At 48.9% G+C, this 20,090-nt stretch overlaps 1 protein-coding gene across 1 annotated transcript in view; it reads left to right on the forward strand.

Annotated features, from left to right (window-relative positions):
- MAP4 (microtubule-associated protein 4) overlaps positions 1-20,090 on the forward strand; it is a 124,408-nt gene that overhangs the window by 18,104 nt on the left and 86,214 nt on the right. Inside the window, exon 3 of the mRNA XM_009885683.1 lies at positions 10,544-10,552. Coding sequence (XP_009883985.1) covers positions 10,544-10,552 — 9 coding nt within the window. The remainder of the gene's footprint in view (positions 1-10,543; positions 10,553-20,090) is intronic.

Consider the following 20,090-nt stretch of genomic DNA (forward strand, 5'->3'; position numbering starts at 1 on the left):
TTGGAGCAGTTGGCTGGGTCGGCTCACGACGACTCGTTGGCCGAGACGGGCTGGACGCCCGTCGGCGCAGCCGCATCTCCAGCAGCCCGGAGCCAAGGTTGGTAACGCAGCCGGGGGCACCGCTGGGCTTCAGTCGCTGTCTCCGCTCCGACCATGAATAATTCATTCCATTCCACTAGCACTTCTTCTCCCCCCTCCCCTCCCCCCCAATATTTTTATCCCTGTTTATTTTAAATGTCATCGGGTTTACAAATTTGAATGTAAACTTGTAGGTGGAGGGAGGGAGATGGTTGTTTCTTGTTCGTGGTGGGTTCTTCCTTACGGAACTGCTGCCAGAAGCTCTGCCGTGTCACACTTTTGCTCTTTCGGGGGCAGAAGTGTAACGCGCCTGTCCGGGGAGGCAGAACGCTTTGGCAGGGGGCTGTCGGAACGCAGAGCGGTGTATCTTTTGTCACTCGCAGAAAATGTACCCGTATCTCGCTGAAAATTCAACGCAGTGATTGAATATGCGGGAGTGTGTGTTTCGTTTCTCAGTTTTTATTTGCAGAGAGCCAGGTAGCTGCCAAATGTCTTCCTCTGTTTAAATTCCGTCTTACCCGTACTTCTCTCCAGTCTTTGGAGATGACACGAAACCTTCGCAGAACACACTATAACTTCCTCGTGCTTCCAAGCTTGCCTGTTACCGCTCCTGACTTTTCTTACCGATGCCAATGCTCTGTATGATGCGAAGCTGTGTATCGCTGTTGAATAAACCACCCTAATAAACATCTCCAACTAACCTCTCGATAGTTGTACTGTGGTGAGAATCTTCGTGGACGGTGCTGCTTGTTCCCGGCTGCTCTCCGCAGCAGCTGTGTGTGCTTCCTGAACTGCTCGGGTGTTGTTGCCAAAAGAGGTAAATGGCTTAAACTGGGATACCTTGCTGTCCGCGCAGGTGTCTGAAAACACGTCCGTCAAAAAATTGGTTTAGTTAATATGGTTAATACATTAAAAAGGAAATTATTTCAACGAGCCACGCAATTTTGTTGGTTTTGGGGGGGTTGGGGGTAGGCAGAAATAGGAATAAAAAAGGAACTCGAGGAATAAAAAGCGACCTGGGGATGGATGAGATGGATGCTCGTTTCCACGTTGGGCGTACAAGGTACTTCAAATCTGCACGCGTGAACTAGCTCGTAAATAATGTGTAGTGTTTGTGGCAGTGCAGCCCTTGTGGCTTAGGGTGCCTGATTTTGTGAGGATTCGCGGAACGCTGCCGTGTCCGTGGGAAGAGGTACTCCGCACTGAGCGGTGTTTGGGTGTACGGTGTGTGCAACGGCAGCGTTTCACCGCCGCCCCAGCTGAGGGTCCGTCTTTGCTGTTTGTCATCTCCCCCTCTTTTGCTGTGGGGTAAGTCGCTAGTGCACAAAGTTTAAAAAAAAAAAAAAACAAAACCAAACCCAAAACCCAACAAAACAACAACAACAAAGAAACCAAACCAAAAAACCAACAAACCCCCTAAAAAAAGTCATTCCTTATGTTTAGCGTTTTTGTAAATAGGACACGTAAAGGTGTGCCTTTCTAATTAAAGCTATTTTTCCTCTTTTACCTGCCTGCATATTTCCCGTTTGGTGCAAGTCTTTATTTATAGAGGCTTTTACACTTTCTGGACTCCAGAGAGACCTTTTTAGGCTTTTCATTCTGCATCCAACCGTGTTTGCTAAAGGAGAGGTCATGTTTTCTGTTGCTTCAGTCTAAAAAAAAGCGGCCAACTGAATAATTCAGAAGGCTTCTTCGGTTCTTCAGACGGGCATGACTAAGAGTTTTCTCGCTGTGTATCTCATTTTTATTTTTTTTTTTGAGGGGGTGATGGTTTTTAGGCCGAGCTGGATGGGGGAAGCAGAAGGGGGGCGTCTGGACCGAGCTGATCTGACGGCCGGGGGCAGAGGTTGGGGGTGTCCATCCCTGCGCCCCGTGGCTCCGGGGAGGATCCAGCCAGGAGATGGTGGCACTGCCGGGACCGTGCTGCTTCCTCTCGCCCCCGGGGCGAGTGTGGAGGATGAAGGATGAAGGTTTGCGCTCTGCAGGTGCCCCTTGGGCTCGGAAGGAGCCGATGCCCTTCCCGGCGGAGAACCCTTGCTGCTTTCTGCAGCTGGCCGAGGAGTTGGGCAGCAGGTAGTGTAATTCTAACTCACGAGCTGCTCGGAGCGGTTCGGAAAGCCGAAGGAAACATTCCAGGTGTCAAAGCACTTGTAAACACTGGAACGTGAGAGACATCGGGGTAAACTGTTGTTCAGCACAGAACTTTGCTTAGAAAAGCCGACCGCTCTGAAGAGTGCCGTCCGTGCCCCGGATGCGGTCAAGGTCTGTAATTCTCACGCGGCTGAGTGTTCGGTGGAGCGTCACGCGGGGGAACCGAGTCACTGCGCACTGGGATCGCAGGGAAAGATGACTCATGAGAGCACCGGGGCACAGATCTGTCGCTTCAATGAGCGTGTTATTAACACAACTCTTCCCTCTGGTCTGACTACGCACCAGTGTCATGTACCAACAGGGACCCGAGTTCTTATGAACAGAAAAGGTGCGTTGGAGCTGCTTACCCGTGCTTCCTTGAGCACGCAGCATGTCTCGCAGCAGCTTGCCCGTAAAACACTACCGGTCTGTGCTGGAGGTATTGCATTTAAGAGCTCTTGGTCCTTTACTCTCTCCTGCTCTTCCACACCTCAGTGAGTTGAGTGGTCACATTTTGTGTGGAAGTGATGTGGGTGCACGTTGACCTACAAGACAGTCATGTGTGCTACCAATTTTCTAAATCCTTCTTTCTGTTAAGGCGTTGGATATTTTCGTGAGTATTCAGTTCAGAGTGCTGGTTTCGTCTGAATCACTGGATGGGTCTTTGACACCATGAGAATAACTTACTTGAAGAACCGTGACTTTGGAAGATTAAATCTTAGATTAGCAGGTCCAAGGAGGTAATCCTGCCCCTCTAGTCCACTCTGGTGAGACCCCACCTGGAGTACTGCATCCAGCTCTGGAGTCCCCAACATAAGGAGGACATGGACCTGCTGGAGCGTGTCTAGAGGAGAGCCACGAGGATGATCCGAGGGCTGGAGCACCTCTCCCATGAGGAGAGGCTGAGAGAGTTGGGGCTGTTCAGCCTGGAGAAGAGAAGGCTCCGGGGAGATCTTATTGCCGCCTTCCAGTCCCTAAAGGGGCTCCAGGAGAGCTGGGGAAGGACTTTTTACTGGGGCATGGAGTGACAGGACGAGGGGGAATGGCTGTAAACTGGAAGAGGGCAGGTTTAGATGAAACATTAGGAAGAAGTTTTTCACTTTGAGGGTGGTGAGGCACTGGAAGAGGTTGCCCAGAGAGGTTGGTGAGGCCCCATCCCTGGAGGTGTTCAAGGCCAGGCTGGAGGTGGCCTTGGGCAACCTGGGCTGGTGGGAGGTGTCCCTTTCTATGGCAGAGGGGTTTGGAACTCAATGATCTTCAAGGTCCTTTCCAACCCAACCCATTCTATGATAAATAGGGGAAACTTATTTGCCTGTGTGGAGGAGGAGCAAGCTGCTACTAACACAAAGTGGGGTTTTTGCAGATGAAGTTTTAATGGAAAGAAGGTGAAGTAGTATTGTAGTGCACCTCTGGGGCTTTTGGTGTTTTACTGACTGTTTCATAAGAGTAGGTGGGTCTATTCATAGACCATTCTGGGCTGCCCAGTTCAAGAAGGACTGGGAACTGCTGGAGAGGGTCCAGCAAAGGGCTACGGAGATGCTGATGGGACTGGAGCACCTTTCTGATGAGGAAAGGCTGAGGGACTTGGGGCTGTTCAGTCTGGAGGAGAGAAGACTGAGGGGGGATCTTATCAATCCTTCAAGGGAGGTGCCAGGGGGATGGGAACAGTCTTTTTCCAGTGGTGCCCAGTGACAGGACAAGAGGGAACGGGCACAAACGTGACCATAGGAAGTTCCATCTTAATATGAGGAGGAACTTCTTTACTTTGAGGGCAGTGGAGCACTGGCACAGGCTGCCCAGAGAGGTGGGGGAGTCTCCCACTCTGGAGCCATCCCAACCCCGCCTGGACGCCGTCCTGTGCCACTGCTGGAGGTGCCCCTGCTCTGGTGGGGGGTGGCACTGGGGGAGCTCCAGAGGGCCCTTCCACCCCCACCAGTCTGGGATGCTGGGATTGATGACCGCTGCCTTGACTTCTGCCACACAGGGTAGTCCTCAGTGAGGAAGTTCCATGCCAGACCCATAACTTTTTTGCTGTAAATACCTGATTTTGATTTCTTTCATCATCTGAAAGCTTTAAATCACCTGTTTCTTGGAGGTAAGTTCTATATAGTTCTTACCAGTATTTAAAAAAACCCCAACAACCCAAATATTTACTACGCTTATTTCCATTTTAAAATCAGTCAACTTCAAGCGAGCAGTACTTTGAGAAATGTACTTGCAGGATAAGTAGTTGTAGACCGATCAAGTCGCCTCTCCCGTCTTTAAAGGATACGTCAATGTTGTATTTTTGGATGAACATCAGTATCTTTCCTGCGGACAAGGAGCAGCTGTGAGTCAGTCTGTTCGTGATACCTTTGTTAGGCATTAACAGGCGGATTATTTTGGTTCCGGGGTAATTTCTGAATCCGACAGCCCAGAAGAGCACCATAAGGTGCATCTCTGCGCGTACGTATTTGTAACAAAAATCACTTCTCAGGACGTGTGATCAACTTCTTTGGACGGTTCTGGATGTGCAACTTGCTTGGCAGCCTCTCAACTGCTTGGTGCGCTACTGCGGTCTTTGACCCTCCGAGCAGAGAAAACTCTCGCCTGTGTTCCACGAAATGCACACCTACGGACTTCGTGAAGGCCCCGTGGAGGGACAGCTTTTGTGTTCTCTCTCCGTATGAAATCATCGGGAGGCGTAACAGCGCAAAGCCGCGTTCTGCAGAAGCCGCTGCTTTTTCGGTGGTCCGCTTCATGTGGGAGCACCGAGTCCCCATCTGTGGGGCGATCGCTGCCCTGTGTGTCCTGGCTTTTTTTTTTTTTTTTTTTTTTCCTCCCCCCGTTCAGAGGAGGAAAACCAAATTGAGTTGAAATGTGCCATTTGGGAAAGCCGTGACTTTGGGCTGTTCAGGCTCCGTTGAAGGATGGCCCCCGCACCAGCAACTGAAGCGAGGCGCGAATGGCTCTTGGCATCCGCAGAGGACTCTTTGCCTCCCGGAGACGGGTACCAAAAGCTTATTTGGGTTTATGTGAAATAAACTGAGAAATTTTCCGATCTGTAGGCTAATGCCGGGGCCTTTGCTTCGTGCAGTGATCCAGTAACGCCTCAGATGGGCTTTTGTCAGATTTTGCCCAATACATCTGTATTTCTCCCTATTCCCCGTGGCAACTAGAGATTTCTCACCTTGAACTCGCTTGTTACGCCTATACTAAGGAGAAATAACGTTTCAACATCCGCCTACTTAAAATTAGCGATTGTGAGTCTGAACGCGCTTAGAAATTTCAGTTCTTACCCCAAAAACAAGTCGTTATGTCGTGTTTTAACACCGGTGAGCACGGCGGCTGGCCGTCGGCAAAGCCCGGTGCCTTCTGCCGTGCTCTGCGCTCGCAGGAGGGCACGCGCGGCGTCGCCCTGGCCCCGGAGCTTGCCGGAGCGCTCCGGCACCTTCCTGGAGAAACATCACCGCGACAAGGGGAGTGCTTTATGGCTACAGATAGTCTCTTTTAGGTACGCTGTAAATAGCCCGCTTTCTTTAAATCTTCCTGGATCCCATTTAAATGTAACTGATGGGCTTGGCACTGGGCACGAATCACAGAATCACAGACTGGTCAGGGGTGGAAGGGACCTCTGGAGATCATCTAGTCCAACCCCCCCGCCAGAGCAGGGGCACCTACAGCACGTTACACAGGACGGCGTCCAGGCGGGTTTGGGATGGCTCCAGAGTGGGAGACTCCCCCACCTCTCTGGGCAGCCTGTGCCACTGCTCCACTACCCTCAAAGTAACGAAGTTCCTCCTCAAGTTAAGATGGCACTTCCTATGTTCAAGTTTGTGCCCATTACCCCTCGTCCTATCACTGGGCACCACTGAAAAAAGACTGTTCCCATCCCCCTGGCATCCTCCCGTTAAGTATTTGTGAGTATTAATAAGATCCCCCCTCAATCTTCTTTTCTCTAGACTAAAGAGACCCACGTCCCTCAGCCTTTCTCCATAGGAGAGATGCTCCAGTCCCCTCATCATCTCCGTAGCCCTTTGCTGGACCCTCTCCAGCAGTTCCCTGTCCTTCCTGACCCGGGGAGCCCCGAACTGGACACAGTGCTCCAGATGTGGCCTCCCCAGGGCAGAGCAGAGGGGGAGGATGACCTCCCTCCACCTGCTGGCCACAAGTTGTCTTTTTGGTAATTTTAACAAACTCGGTTGGGAAGAGAAATAAAAATAATACAATAGCAAGTTCTTTGCCACAAATTTCACATCTTGACACCGTGACGGTGGAGCGGCAGCACAATTTTTCTCTCGTATATTCTTGCCGCTGCTTTTATTTTGGAACCTCTGCGTTTGTATCTTTATGCCTTTGGACAGTAGTCCTCTAGTTAGCGTTTCACTAAACTTTGCCTTTCCCAAATACAATGGTAGGGGAATAAACGGGTACCGCTGGCAGCGGCTGGTTTGGGCTGGGAAGTCGTACCTGATCAATGGTGAAACAGAGCTTTTGAGCGAGAAGTGGGTAGGTGGTGGTGGAAACTTCATCGCGGACAAAGCGTCCACATGACGTGAGATTTTCGCTGCGCCTAACGCGCGTTGGGTTATGGGAGCCTTATGTGACGGGGGTTTATGTTGGTGGAGACTCTCCTCCCCACCTCGGTTTGTCGCTTTGGCGGCGTGAGCCCACTTTGTGGGACCCCGAGCGGGTTCCCCGTTCCCCGCTGGAGAGGGTCCCTCTGGCAGCACCTGCAGCCCTTGTGGCGGCGAGTGTCAAAACCCAACGTCAGGAGGGGTTTTGGGGGGGTTATTTTTGCCCGCACGACAGCACTGCATCCCCTGTGGGCTACTAGATCCAGCAAATTGCCGTGTTGTGGCCAGGGAATGATTTTTACTAAATGTTTAAGTACACTCAGCGTCGTCCTCGGGGGTTTTCTTCCCCATTTGGGGCACCGTTCAAACACGTTGCCGTGGGGAATAGGGAAGATATTGTGCATTTATAATGTTACTTGGCGATTACGTTTTAAAATATGCTAGTTGCCTGGTTTTGTGAACTCTATTTAGGCCTAAATTCTTTAATCTCCTAAAATAAGGTAACAAGATCGCCCAAGTTCACGTTGTTGATGTCTTAGAGCGAGCAGACAGACCGGGGGGAGCGAGAGGCTGTGATCGGGACCCTGAGGCTTCGCTTCCGACAGCCACGGCTTTTTCGGCAGGTTCAGGAAATAGTTTTTTGATAATTCCAGCGAGTCTGTCTAGTCCGGGTGAATAGGTACTTCTTTTGCAACCGAGGAGCCAGGGGAAGACTGAAAACGGCAAAAAACCCCCAAACCCTTATTTTTCCTTTCGTGATGATAGTACTGGTAACACGAGGGATGAAAGGACGGTCTTTTGGCTCTGACATCTCGCAGGACACCATGATTAGAAAAAAAAAAAATCTGTTAATATAGAAAAGCTTTCCTCTTTACTTTTTAGATTAAAAACCACAAACTTCTTATAACTATTTTTTTTTTTTTTTTTTTTTCCCCCACCTTGTTCTTCCCAGCCGTATTTTAAACAAGTAGTTTTCTGTAATAACTGTTCACGATGTCCTTCTCCTGTGCGGTTTTGCTCGACGGGAAGAAAACCCACAACAAAAAACTCCCCCCAAAACCCCCTCCAAACAACAAACTGTGTACTGTGAAGACGGTAACCTTTGATGGTTTCCTGACATAACTACCATCGCGTCTGTGCCCGACTGTGATGTTTCCCTGCCGAGGAGTGTTTTTTAGAGTAGATCCTCTGTCTTGAGTTGTCTCCTGCTGCGTCCTCCCGAAAACTTGAAGGGAAAAGGAGTGTAAACGAGCGAAACCTCAGCCGGGCTGGAAAGGCTGATTAGATGCTGAAGTTCAGTCTCCTCTGACATAAATCAGGTCCTTTTTTTTTTACATATGTTAAATGACGGGCTCAAGAAGCTTTTCTTCCCGGGCCGTAGTCTTGTTTGCTGCTTGTATCAAATCAGCTTAAGTAGTTGTGTAACGAGCTCTGTTATTTGCGGGAAAGTAGAGCGTGGCATCCCACCCGGTGAAGCGCTCCGCTCCCCGGGGCCGAGGTCGGAGCCACCAGCCTGGAATTGAAAGCGTCGGTGTTTCTGGGCCGCGGCGGCGCGGGGAAACAAAGCTGTGAGATGGGGCAGGGGTGGGAATCGGCAAGGATGGGTTGGTTTTGGTTTTTTTTTTTCAGAAAAACAGCACTCTTTTGTACCGGGTATCGCTCCGGGTTCCTAAAAGACTGCTTGCTGCCGCGGGAAGGACAGTGAGGGTCGGAACTGGTACAGCTACTGGGAATGTATTGAAAGCTCCGCTGATGACTCCGAGTAGAAGAGACCTTTTTTTTTTTTTGGCTAAAAAAATGCTGTTGCCATGGCCGTGGCGCTCTGGAATGGCATTTTTCCTGGCAACCTGCTGCTTCTGCTCTTCACTTTTTTTTTTTTTTTGCTCCTGAACTTTTGATTCAAAGGTGGAATGTAGCCCGACTTGACTTGTCGAATAGAAAATAAAACAAGCTCACAATGAGGTAGCACATATGTCGAAGTCTACTAAAAGCTTCGGGGTGAGGCTTAGCGAGGTTTAAAAAATGTTAATACAAAACCTTTAGTTTTTGGTGTGTGTTTAAGAGTCATTCCAGCGCGCGTCTGACGGCTGGATGAATTAATGTGGTTTTTTTACGGAGCTTGACTTTCCTGAGCAAGTAGCTGTTCCTTAAAATATTCAAGGCGTGAGCTTTCCAGCTTATATCTTGAATTTAATATCTTATTAGTGCCTGTAAAGCAGCTGATTCCTGGAGGTGTGCTTCAGAAGTGTGCAGGCTGATATCCAGTAGAAAACGCGAACCCTTTTTCTCTCTGTCCGTACTCCCGAGTTCATCGGCCTTTACACAAAATCAACTTCACCGGAATTTCTCAGAACGTTATTTCTGTCTACCCAGAACGCTTCTGGACACATAATCCTGTAAAAGGCTGGACATTGAGGCCGCCTTTTTAAAAAAGTGGTATTTTGGGGAGTTTTTGAGGCAGGCAGAAGAGAGAGAGGGTTATTGCTGCAGACGAGTGGCACCACTTCCCCTTACTGCTCTATCACCCAAAATCACGCTTTTGTCCTGCACTTATATTACCCAATTTTCCTTTAACTCGCCTGTCTTTCTGGGACTTAACTGCAGGTTAGAAACCGATTTTCTTTTTTCTTTTTTCCCCCCCCCCCCCCTCTTTATTGCCTCAGACAGCATCCCGTTTCTTTTTGTGCTTCTTCTGCTAGCTTCTGCTGCAGTTTTTGTCGTGACCCTTTAGATCGCTGGAATTTATATCCCATCTATTTTTGAGAGACTCGTCGAAGGACCATAAAACAAACAACAGCAACTGTAAAACACACATCAAAATTAACCTTAGTCTAAACGCATCAAAACGCGCCTTAGTCTAAACGCTTTCTTAACGCCTTTTTGCTAGCTCAGGCTAATTATTTAGCTTAATAATAAGAATGTCTCTGTGGTATTAGATCAGTTTGCTAAATTTTTGCCTTTGGAGCTCGTAATGCGGCCGAGCCCCGGGGGATAAGCTGCTGAGCTAGCAGGGCAAAGCAGAGAGGGGAGAGCAGCCCGGCAGCGGTTCGGCGGTCGCTGGCCTGCGGTCACGCGCAGAGGGAGAGCGGCGGCGGCGGCGGCGGCGGAGGCTGCGGAGAAGGTGGGTTGGTGTGAAAGGCGCCGCGCTGCTCCGAGCTGCCGTCTCCCGCCCACAGCCCGCGGGCGGTTAACGCTCCTTTCCGTGTGTTCACCTCTTCTTCCTGGCCTGAACCCCCGGGGTTTGTTTGGAAAAACAACTGATTTAGTAGGGGTTTATCCCGCTTACAACAACAAAAAAAAATAAAAATGGAGAAAGAGTCGTGCGCTGGGATGTCGGAGTGGCTTTGAGAGGTCGTATGACATGGGCTAAATATGAACCTGGGGGTTAGGAAACTTCCCTAATCCTGGCTCTGGTTGGAGCTCCCTCGGAGGCCTTAGCTCTTTAATCTTCTTCCATTTCAGTCCCATCACTGAAAATAGGGTAAGGCTGATTATATTGTGCATTTTATCTTTTATAACTATGCTGCATCTGTTATTATGGCCGCGTTCTCATTTCGGTGGGGTTGGCTCGTACCAGGGGTAATCTTGGATTAATCCGACCTTTTCTGGAAAAAGAAAATCTTGTAGTTACGAAACGTATCTGGACACGGTGAGGCTGAGCAAGAGGAGAGCTTTGGTCGTTGGTAGCGAGAGCAAATGTACGCCTCCGGGCAAGCGTGTCTTTCAAATGGCGAAGCGAATGGGGATTCCGCTTAGATGCTGAGCAAGCTGGCTGCTAGTGTTTCCTCGTCAAACCCCGTAAAGCTACTCTCTCTCCAAATGTTTTTGAACAACTTTGGCTCGCTTGCATTAATAATTCACTGAAAAATAAAGAAATTATAGTACTCTCATCAGTCATCCCCCTTTTTGCTGCTATTTTTGGTACCATTTGTGCAGCTAATTGCCAGCTCCAACCCATCAAATACCAAGTACACCTTCGGTAGAGTTTGTGTTTCTAAAATAGTCTAAAAGTGTTTCTAAAATAGTCGGGCTTTTGTCCGGTATAGCGTAAAAGTTACTCGAAGTATTGGAAAAGAAAAGCTTTGCGACCTTCTGGAGTTCTAAAACTCTGAAGCAAGACGTGAGGGACACTCGGGATCCTGTTGTCCTCTCCCGGCCCAGGGAGCTCTGCCTGGTCCTCTCTGAACGCGTCTCCTCTCCCTTTGGGTAACGCCACAAGCGAGGCTTACCCAGTTCTTGGACACTGCATTTTCCACAATGTTGGATTATTTTTTTTAAGTGCGTGCTCTTCCTTTTTCCGTTTCGGTGGACGAATCCTGTGCGGTACCTCCTTTCCTTCATCCCATGGGGTAAAAGCTCACCTCGATGTGGCAGACTTGGTCCTTCCTCGCTTGAAGCAGCTCTTCTCTGCTGGAGAGAACAGGGTGGGATCACGGGTTCCGTACCACGGAGATGCTGCGGTGTTTGAAGGGGAGACCGTTCCCGTAAACCTGGCGGTCCGTTTTAGCAGCAGTGACTGGCAAAGTGAGCTGCTTCCTGGGGACGACTGGGTAGAAGCTGAAATTTCTTAACAGGAATCTGGCTGCTCGCGTTTAATCAGTGCCTGTCAAACTGTGCAGGATTAACAGCTCCCTTAGGAGCGATCGTATAGCTTTAGAGCTGGAGATATTGCTGGAGACAATATATGCTGTAGGCAACTATGACTTGGCGAGGCACGGCAGTGGTGGGGTCGCCGTCCCTGGGGGGATTTAAAAGCCGCGTAGCCGCGGTGCTGAGGGACGTGGGTTAGTGGTGGGCTGGGCAGGGCTGGGGTAACGGGTGGACTCGATGGTCTTAAAGGTCCCTTCCGACCCAGACGATTCTGCGATTCTAAGTGAAATGAGACGCTAGGAAGTGAACAAAACACAAACCTAAAAAAGAAATTACATGGAAGGGATGCTTGATTTTGTTTTGTCATGTAACTTATGTCATTTAACCTTCTTCCTTTTAACTAGAGTACAGTATACTTCATCTATCTCTTTTAAGAAAGAATTTTCTCTAGTTCTCTGTGACAAGTGAGTTTTTCCATGCCCTCAGGTCAGCCTGGCTTCCTGAAAAACCAGAGTCTGCCTAAACTCGCTGTCATTCTCTGCCCTTCCTGAACTGCTGGGGATTTAGCACTTACTGAGGGCAAAGCACTTGGCACTCTCCCGCACAACATCCTTGTCTCTAAATTGGAGACCTGGATTTGATGGATGGACCACTTGGTGGATAAGGAATCAAGTGGATGGTCACACTCAGAGAGTTGTGGTCAATGGCTCCGTGTCCAAGCGGTGACCAGTGACCAGTGGCGTTCCTCAGGGGTCAGTACTGGGACCGGTGCTGTTTAACACCTTTGTTGGCGACATGGACCGTGGCGTTGAGGGCAACCTCAGCAAGTTTACTGATGACACCAAGCTTGAGTGGAGCGGTCGACACACTGGAGGGACGGGATGCCATCCAGAGGGACCTGGACAGGCTGAGAGGTGGGGCTGTGCCAACCTCATGAGGTTGAACAAGGCCAAGTGGAGGGTCCTGCACCCGGGTCGGGGCAACCCCCGGTGTCCATCCGGGCTGGGGATGGAGGGATGGAGAGCAGCCCTGCTGAGAAGGTCTGGGGGGTGACAAGCTGGCAACGTGCGCCGGCAGCCCAGCGAGCCCCCGGCACCCCGGGCTGCATCCCCAGCAGCGTGGCCAGCAGGGCGAGGGGGGATTGTGCCCCTCTGCTGCGCTCTGCTCTGCTCTGGGGAGACCCCCCTGCAGTGCCGCCTCCAGCTCGGGGGCCTCAGCACAGGAGAGACATGGACCTGGTGGAGCGGGGCCAGAGGAGGCCCCGGAGATGCTGGGAGGGCTGGAGCCCCTCTGCTGGGAGGACAGGCTGGGAGAGTTGGGGGGGTTCAGCCTGGAGAAGAGAAGGCCAAAAAGGGGAGAGCTCAGAGCCCCTTCCAGTGCCTAAAGGGGCTCCAGGAGAGCTGGGGAGGGACTCTGGATCGGGGAGGGGAGCCGTGGGACGAGGGGGAACAGGTTTCAACTGGAAGAGGGGAAATTGAGATGAGATATGAGGAAGAAATTCTTCACTCTGAGGGTGGTGAGCCCCTGGTGCAGGTTGCCCCGAGAAGCTGTGGCTGCCCCATCCCTGGAGGTGTTCAAGGCCAGGTTGGACGGGGCTTGGAGCAACCTGGTCTAGTTGAAGATGTCCCTGCCCAGGGCAGGGGGGTGGAATAGATGATCTTTAAGGTCCTTTCCAACTCTAAGCATTCAGTGATTCTTTCCTTCTGGAGTCCTTTTTTTCTGTGCAGATTAAAACTTACAATGTTAAATGGCTCTTGACCAGATTCAAGGGGAAGATGCAGTGGTAGTTAATGATGATGCCACATGGTGAGATAGCGGGAAGGTTGGGAGGAGAACTTGGGTTTCCTGAGCCAACCATTAAAATTGTTGCTTCCCAACCAGAAACTGGCAGGCAGAGCATCAGGACCCGAGATGTGACAGTGTTTGCCAGCGGAAAGCTGCCGTGAGTCTCATCATCGGTCTGTAATGGCTGTATGAACTGTTCCGTGTTAATGGGATTTGGCAGAGGAGAGGGGTTAGAGGTGTCTGCGTTCTTGATACGGTGCCACGTATTCTGCCTTAATTGGTACACAGCTTTTTGTGCTTTAAAAATCTCTTTTCTTGGTGCCAGTTTAAGACATGCTGCTGTAGAATGAGATTTGTCAGAAGGGCAGAAAGTCCACGGCTGTTTCTGAGAGCAGAGAACAGGTATCGAATCTCCAGTACATGCAGATAGTACAAATTTGGCTATTCGGTTTAGTCCAGCGTGTCTGAAATACGAAGTAAGAACGCTTTCGCTAAGCCTGAGAAAAAAATACTTCTGCCGCTTTACTATTGAAGTATGGCTATAAAATAGGATTTTATTGTGACGTCATGGTGGCACATTGTCACCTTTCCCAGTTCAGATGGACCGCTACCATAGCAGCATCCGGCTCGCTGCCGTCGCTCTGGCTGCAGTCACGGCTTACAAACCAAATACCGACCCGGGTAATCTTAAATGATTCTTTTACACAAATATTGTTGGAGGGGGACAGGACCAGAGACGGGAGACCAGAACGACTCGTTAAAAAGATCGACTGTGGGACGTTGTTGATGGGATCAACCTTAGGTTGACGTAAGGCAAGAGGGGTCGTTGGAGCCCACCCCGTGCCATAGGTACGGGCGCCGGTTACCAGCTGTGGGACTGACTCCTTGAGCCCACCTTCCCTTTTGGGGCATTTCCTTCAAATTAGCTTGGGTCAGTAGATTAATCGCTTGCTCGTGATGTTCTGAATATGTTCTACAAACCGTGGACTTCGTTTAAACGTAAAGCTATATAACATTGTGGGGTTTTTTCAAACCAATTGAGTACACGAATCTGAAACATAATGGCGAAGAACTGAAAGCCTTATTTCTGTTCCCTGTTTGAACCCGCAGAAAAATACAGTCCCTCCGGATAGACATTTTAGAAAGAGAGAGCGTCCCATGGATGCAGGCAAGCATCCAACTTCTTTTCATACGATGTGTTTATTTGCAGTGTGTAGTGTAAAACAGAGTGGTAAGAGAAGCCAGATTTTCAAATATAATTAAGTTAATACAACTGTGTCTCTTCTCTAAGACTCGGAAATACTCCGTGTGCTGGTTATAGCCCAAAACTACAAGGTTAAATTCGAATAACTGAACCCAGCCTGCCCCTTCTGGTCGCTGTTTATGGAAGTCATCAGTCACAGAACCGTCTAGGTTGGAAGGGACCGTTAAGATCGTCGAGTCCAACCGTCAACTCACACCGCCAAAGCCACCGCTAATCCCGCTGAGAAACTAAGGCGCAAATGCTCGTTTGAGAAGGCGAGCTGGGATTTTGCCCGTTTTACGGGGGCGATGTAGGAAGTCCGCCTTTGGGTCAGGCTCGGGGGTTACGCGGCGGTGAGCCCAGCGCAGGGTCTTTGCTCGCAGGGTGTTTGACGGGGCTGCAGCCTTGAGGAGTCTGAGCTGTCCTGTGCCGCCCATGCTGCTGGCGGTTGAGGCACTGAAGGTGTTTACTAATAAACTTGAAATATGTCCGGTTTAATGCAATAACACTACAAACTGAGTGTGAACCTGGGAAGATGGTGTTGGGTAAGCGAACCCGGATTCTTACTGCTGTAGGTAGAGCGGTGCTTTCTTTAATAAGCACCTTGAAAAAGATGTGTTTTCCTAAAAGTACTGATAGAAGCAGTTGTTCTGTGCAAGTATTGGCTTTAAGTTTGAGGAAACGCTTCCACCTCCCCCGTAATCACCCAATAAATTCATGGAGAAGAACCTGTCCCCTTTCCTTTTTATTATTTTTTTTTATTATTTTTTTTGCTGAGCTAAACCATTGGAACTCTTAATGTCTTTATGATATTCAAGAAAGTTTTAATATCATTGTTCATCTTCTGGTCCTGAGTCACTGTTCTTTATTGTTTATCCCGGGACCCTGATTCGAGCGGCGTGACGTGCTTCGCAGAAGAAACCTTGCTGTTGTCTTCTGAGGCGTCCCTCGCCTGTGGGGCTCCGGCGGTCGCTTGTCTCTTCATCACACAATTCCGCCTTTCTGTATTTCATTAGTAAGCTCAGCCTGTGTTTCTCTCTGAACACCCCGTTTATGGCATAAATCCTCTTCGTTTGTTGTTTTGGTCCCTTGCACGACCTTGACTTTCATAATATCAAACGTCTCATGTCTACCATTCTGATACTCAGAATCGCTGACTTCTTCCTGGATGGCATCGCGGCGCTGTTTGCCGACTTTATCTTTTCATTTCATTTCGTCAGAACCTTTCTAACTTCTGAGATTCAAAATAAAATCGTTAAGCCTGACCTATTCTGGTTTCTTGATGTTCAAACTCTAATAACTCGTTATGTTCCTCCAGCAAGATAATTCTCCTTTTGACATTGCCTCGCCACTTGTCACTTAGCCAATTCTTTATTTACCTTTATGTCATTTCCTTGTGTCTCCAGTTTCCCTAACATTTCCCCTGGCTACAGATAAAAATACTTCGCTTTCAGCTAAGGCAAGTCTTCCGCGCTTCGTCTCGAAAATCTGTTATGTTACATCTCTTCCGTTAACACTATCCCGTTTGTCAGTGATGCAAACAGCTCATCTTTCAAAACGGCACTCGCATAAAAACAGTTTTGCAAGATTTTAGGGAATGATCAGTGTCTCAATCTTACAACCAAAATGACTGACTATACTTTAAAAAAAAAAAAACCAAAACAGAGAAAAACCTACATTTATATGTGTATTACTCAAAGTTCCGTATAGTTTAATGCAATACAGTGTTCTGCTAAAGCCATAGTCTCAGATTCGACGTGAATGGGAACTGGATAATCGTTCAAAGAGCCAAATTAGAGTTGCGCGGTTGAGTAGCCGAGAGTGGGGGAAGGATAGTTTTACCTGGGCAGACCTTCAGCTAAACATCTACGTAAGCTGCTGATTGGGTTCAGCTACGGGTTGTGGGGTTTGTGTTGGCTGTAGGAGAGCTCGTCTTAGGGGTGGCGTCAACGCTCGTACTTCTTAGTCTTCAGGCTGTTTCATTGAAGTGATGGAGGAAGAAGCCGGCCTCGTTCAAGGAGTAATTGCAGGAATATTTAAATTACTGTTTGTTCTTCAGGATTATGGTTGATTGAAGGTTGTGTAGGAGCACGTGGTATCTTCCCTGCTTTACATCTGCATCAGCTACCTGGGATCTCCGGGTATTACTGTGGAAAATGCTGTGAGAAAGATCTTGAGTCTCATGAGTTTTAATTCTGAAGGACAGAGTATTTGATAAAATTTGAAATCTGAACATACTGAGAGATCTAGAGCTGATTTGTAACTAAAAGGTCTGTTACGACTTCTGGAAGAGCCAAAGAATACGCAGGAAAGGTAGAGCTTACCAAGACCGTTTCCATTACGTTCATTTGGGGTTTTTTTACCATTTTCTGAATTCTGGCAGTTTTCATGTCTTAGAATTCATCCTCCTAGCCGGCCATTTAATTCCCCTTTTCGGCAGGGCTGCTGCCGTATTTCCTCCATTCACGGAGCTCTTCCTACCCCGACTGCTGCAGCAGAAAGGACGCGGAGGCTGCGCCGAGTTCCGCTGCTGCCGTCGGTGCTGAGCCTCGCGCTGCCCTTGTGTCTCGGTAGCGCCTACGGTCCTGCTGAGGTTCCTTCATAAAAACGTCCCCGCGCGAAACCGCAGCGCAGCGCGCACCCCTCGCCGGAGCAAGGTGTCTCAATGCGCGTCTTTGAACTCGGTGGTTAATGCAAATATTGCGTTTCAAGCCATGCCTCCAAAAAAACCTCTTGAGGGGATTCGAGGTGGGTTTTTTTCTTGGGAGTAACCGTCTGCCTAACCGCATACACCGCTTTTTTCCAGCTCCTAATGTGCGTTCCGGTCGGTGCTCCAGGCGCGCTGGCTGTCGGTGCAGGACGGACGCGCCGTTGCACCTTTGCAGCTCCCGTAGACGCGGTGCGATGCACTCGCCCAGTTCTGTTTCAAGGTCAAACTTTCTGGGCGCTGTTGTTTTGGTTTTTTGTTGTTTTTTTTTTTTTTCTTTCTTTTCCTAAAACGAAAACAAACCAGAAGCCTCGTCTGCCCTGACTGCAGAAATGCCCTGCAGTGCGCTCACTGCGGCTCTCGATGCGGCTGGAGCTTGGTGGGCCATGAAAGTCTTCCGACAACCCTGGAAACGTCCGGTCTACTTACCGTCAAATAGGCGGGAGCGTTCGCGGTTCTGCTTTAGCTGCGTGCCCGAGACCCGACTCTGTCAAATACATCTAGGTGAGACAATTCAACATCAGACCAGAGATCTGAGTAATAATTTATTTTTTTTTCTTTACATGTTGGGTCCGTGGTGTGTAGGTGGGAGCTCTGTGCAAGTACCAACTCCGGTAGCCTTTCCTTCGGGGGGGAGCTGCTTCCCTCGGGTGGCTGTGCTCAGTCTCGAGTGCCTTGTCCACACGGATAAAGGTACTTTACTGGTGAGTTCCACCCAGAGAAAAGAGTATTGACGAGATTTATTTAGCACCGCAAAACACCAAAACCTCCTTAGTGAGGAATTCCAAAATTCCTAGAAAACCGGCTGACTCCTTACGAGACCGTAAATGATAATGATTTCAGAAGAGCCGAGACAGCGTGTCATTTCTCTCCTTCTCTAAGCAGAAGCTTCCTGAATAAATAGTAATAGAATTGTAGCTTCTTCTAGTATTATGTAAATGGCTTCATGCTTTGATGTCCCTCCTGTCATTAGTTTGACGCTCGCTGGAATTAATGGCCATAAAACTATATTACCAACGTGGCAGATAGAGAATTTCTCTTGACTGCTTCTGATTCCTCATGTGAGCTCGCCGCTTTTTTTGCCGTGGGATTTTGAAAAGCGGAAAGTAGGTCAGGGCGATGTGTGTGAACGCGGGCTGAGAAACGGGCTGTAATCTCAGCATTAAACAAACATGACTGTAATGCTGAAGGGAAATTTTCTATTTTAAGCGCTTATTTCCATTCTCGCTATCTCATTCTGCAGAACAAGCATATGGGGACTTCTGTGTGCGTGCACCCGCAGATGGGAGCCGGGAAGTAGTGGAATAGATATATATATATGCACGCGCGTGTGTATACATATATATATATGTATTTTTATGTTTCAGGGGTGACAATATATATTGTCGCTTCTGAATGGTTCCTCTGCATCTCGTGCGAAGCAGGCGGGGAAAGAGCCAAAGTGCCGAAATACGTAGGTCAAAAGAAAGGAAGGGGTTTGTATCAAAGCGGCAATCAAACGCTAACGGTTCTGGGGATGGAACCACTGATGCCGTGAGGTTGAACGTGAAGCAGTATTATATTAATTTTTTTCCCCGAGTTTCCCCGACCCCGTGCGTATTTATCATACGTTCTTCGTCCTCTGAGTGGCTTCCTCGCTAACAGCTCTGGGCGTTTGGTTTTGGGGCTGAGCGTTGCCTTATGATCTAGAAATACCTGAAATAAATTGTTTGGATTTTTTTTTTTTTTTTTTTTTTTACTAGGAGAAGGGTTAGTAAGTGAGCTGGCGCTGTCTCTCTTGCATGTTTTTGCTTCTGAGAGCTGAATGAAGAGAAGGATAGAAGATAAGCTGGAGAGCAAGTACGTAGGATAGAATTGGCTATTTTTAGGCAAGTAAAGGTGTGAGAGCAGGGAGAGGAGCATAGGGAATTGAAATTTGTCTGGGCAGTCTGGATGCTCATGAGTTAAATCTGTTGGGAAGATGAAGAGCTGAAAAACTCATGAAGGCGAATGATTCGGATGCATAGACAAGACATTCGTAGACTGTTCCTACCGTGGCTGTGTCGGGAGTTCTTTAAAGGGTCTGGGAAAAAGGAGGAAGCTAATAACAGCAGAAGCTAGGACTTACAGCTCGGGATGTTTAAAGACTACTCAGATTAAGATATGTAATGTTTTACAACTGCTGAAGTACGCGAGTCAAAAAGAAGGAGCTTTCCAATTCATTAGACGGAAGAGAAAGGTCGAAAGAAAACAATTAAACAGAGACGGGGGAGAAGATTATGCAGAAAAAGCTGCAATATTCAGACCCTTGTCTCTTTTAGTTCTGGGTTTTTTTTTTTATTGTTTGATTTGATAAGTAACGCTGTTTAGCGGGGCTGTAGCACCCGCCTCAACAGCGGGTCTTGACACGGGACGGAGCCCAAGGAAGGTGATGCTCGGAACCCTCGGCAGCTGCCTGGAGCTCTCGGGGACGGGAGCGGAAGGTCCCAGGCAGTGGGAGAGGGAAAGCACCACTCCTGGGTTAGAGACGGGAAGCGTTACTGATTTGCCACCTAATTTAAATTAATGACAAGGTAGTAGAAGAAGCGGTGAAACAACCAGCTCCTAACCAGGCAGAGAATGGCGGGGTAATAAACGGGGCGCACTGCGTTCTGGAGAGTCTTCCACGCCGCTTCTCTTTGACGCGGCGGCAGATGAGGTGTAGGTGAGAGGGGGTGGGTGAGTAAGGATGCTTCTTCAACGAGACCCCAGTTTCCTCATCTGCTTGTTAAAAGTTTGAGAAGAGACAGCCGGTTTTGTGCCCTCCTCAGCTGGAGAAAGAGCTCTTGAAAAGTACTTGTTAGCGGATCACTCTCGAGCCAGTTGGCTGGACACGTCCCGTATGGTGGTGTGGGGACCTTGTTCTTGGGTGTGTTTCTGTTCGTAAATACGGACTATCAAAAGAATACGCTGGGATATCGTGATCGTTCAATAGGGACTGCAAGTGCTTTTGTTTATTTTTGTTTTCTTCTCTGTCCCTGAT

The sequence above is a fragment of the Charadrius vociferus genome, unplaced genomic scaffold (genome assembly GCF_000708025.1).
Source record: "Charadrius vociferus isolate BGI_N301 unplaced genomic scaffold, ASM70802v2 scaffold825, whole genome shotgun sequence".
Lineage (NCBI taxonomy): Eukaryota > Metazoa > Chordata > Aves > Charadriiformes > Charadriidae > Charadrius > Charadrius vociferus.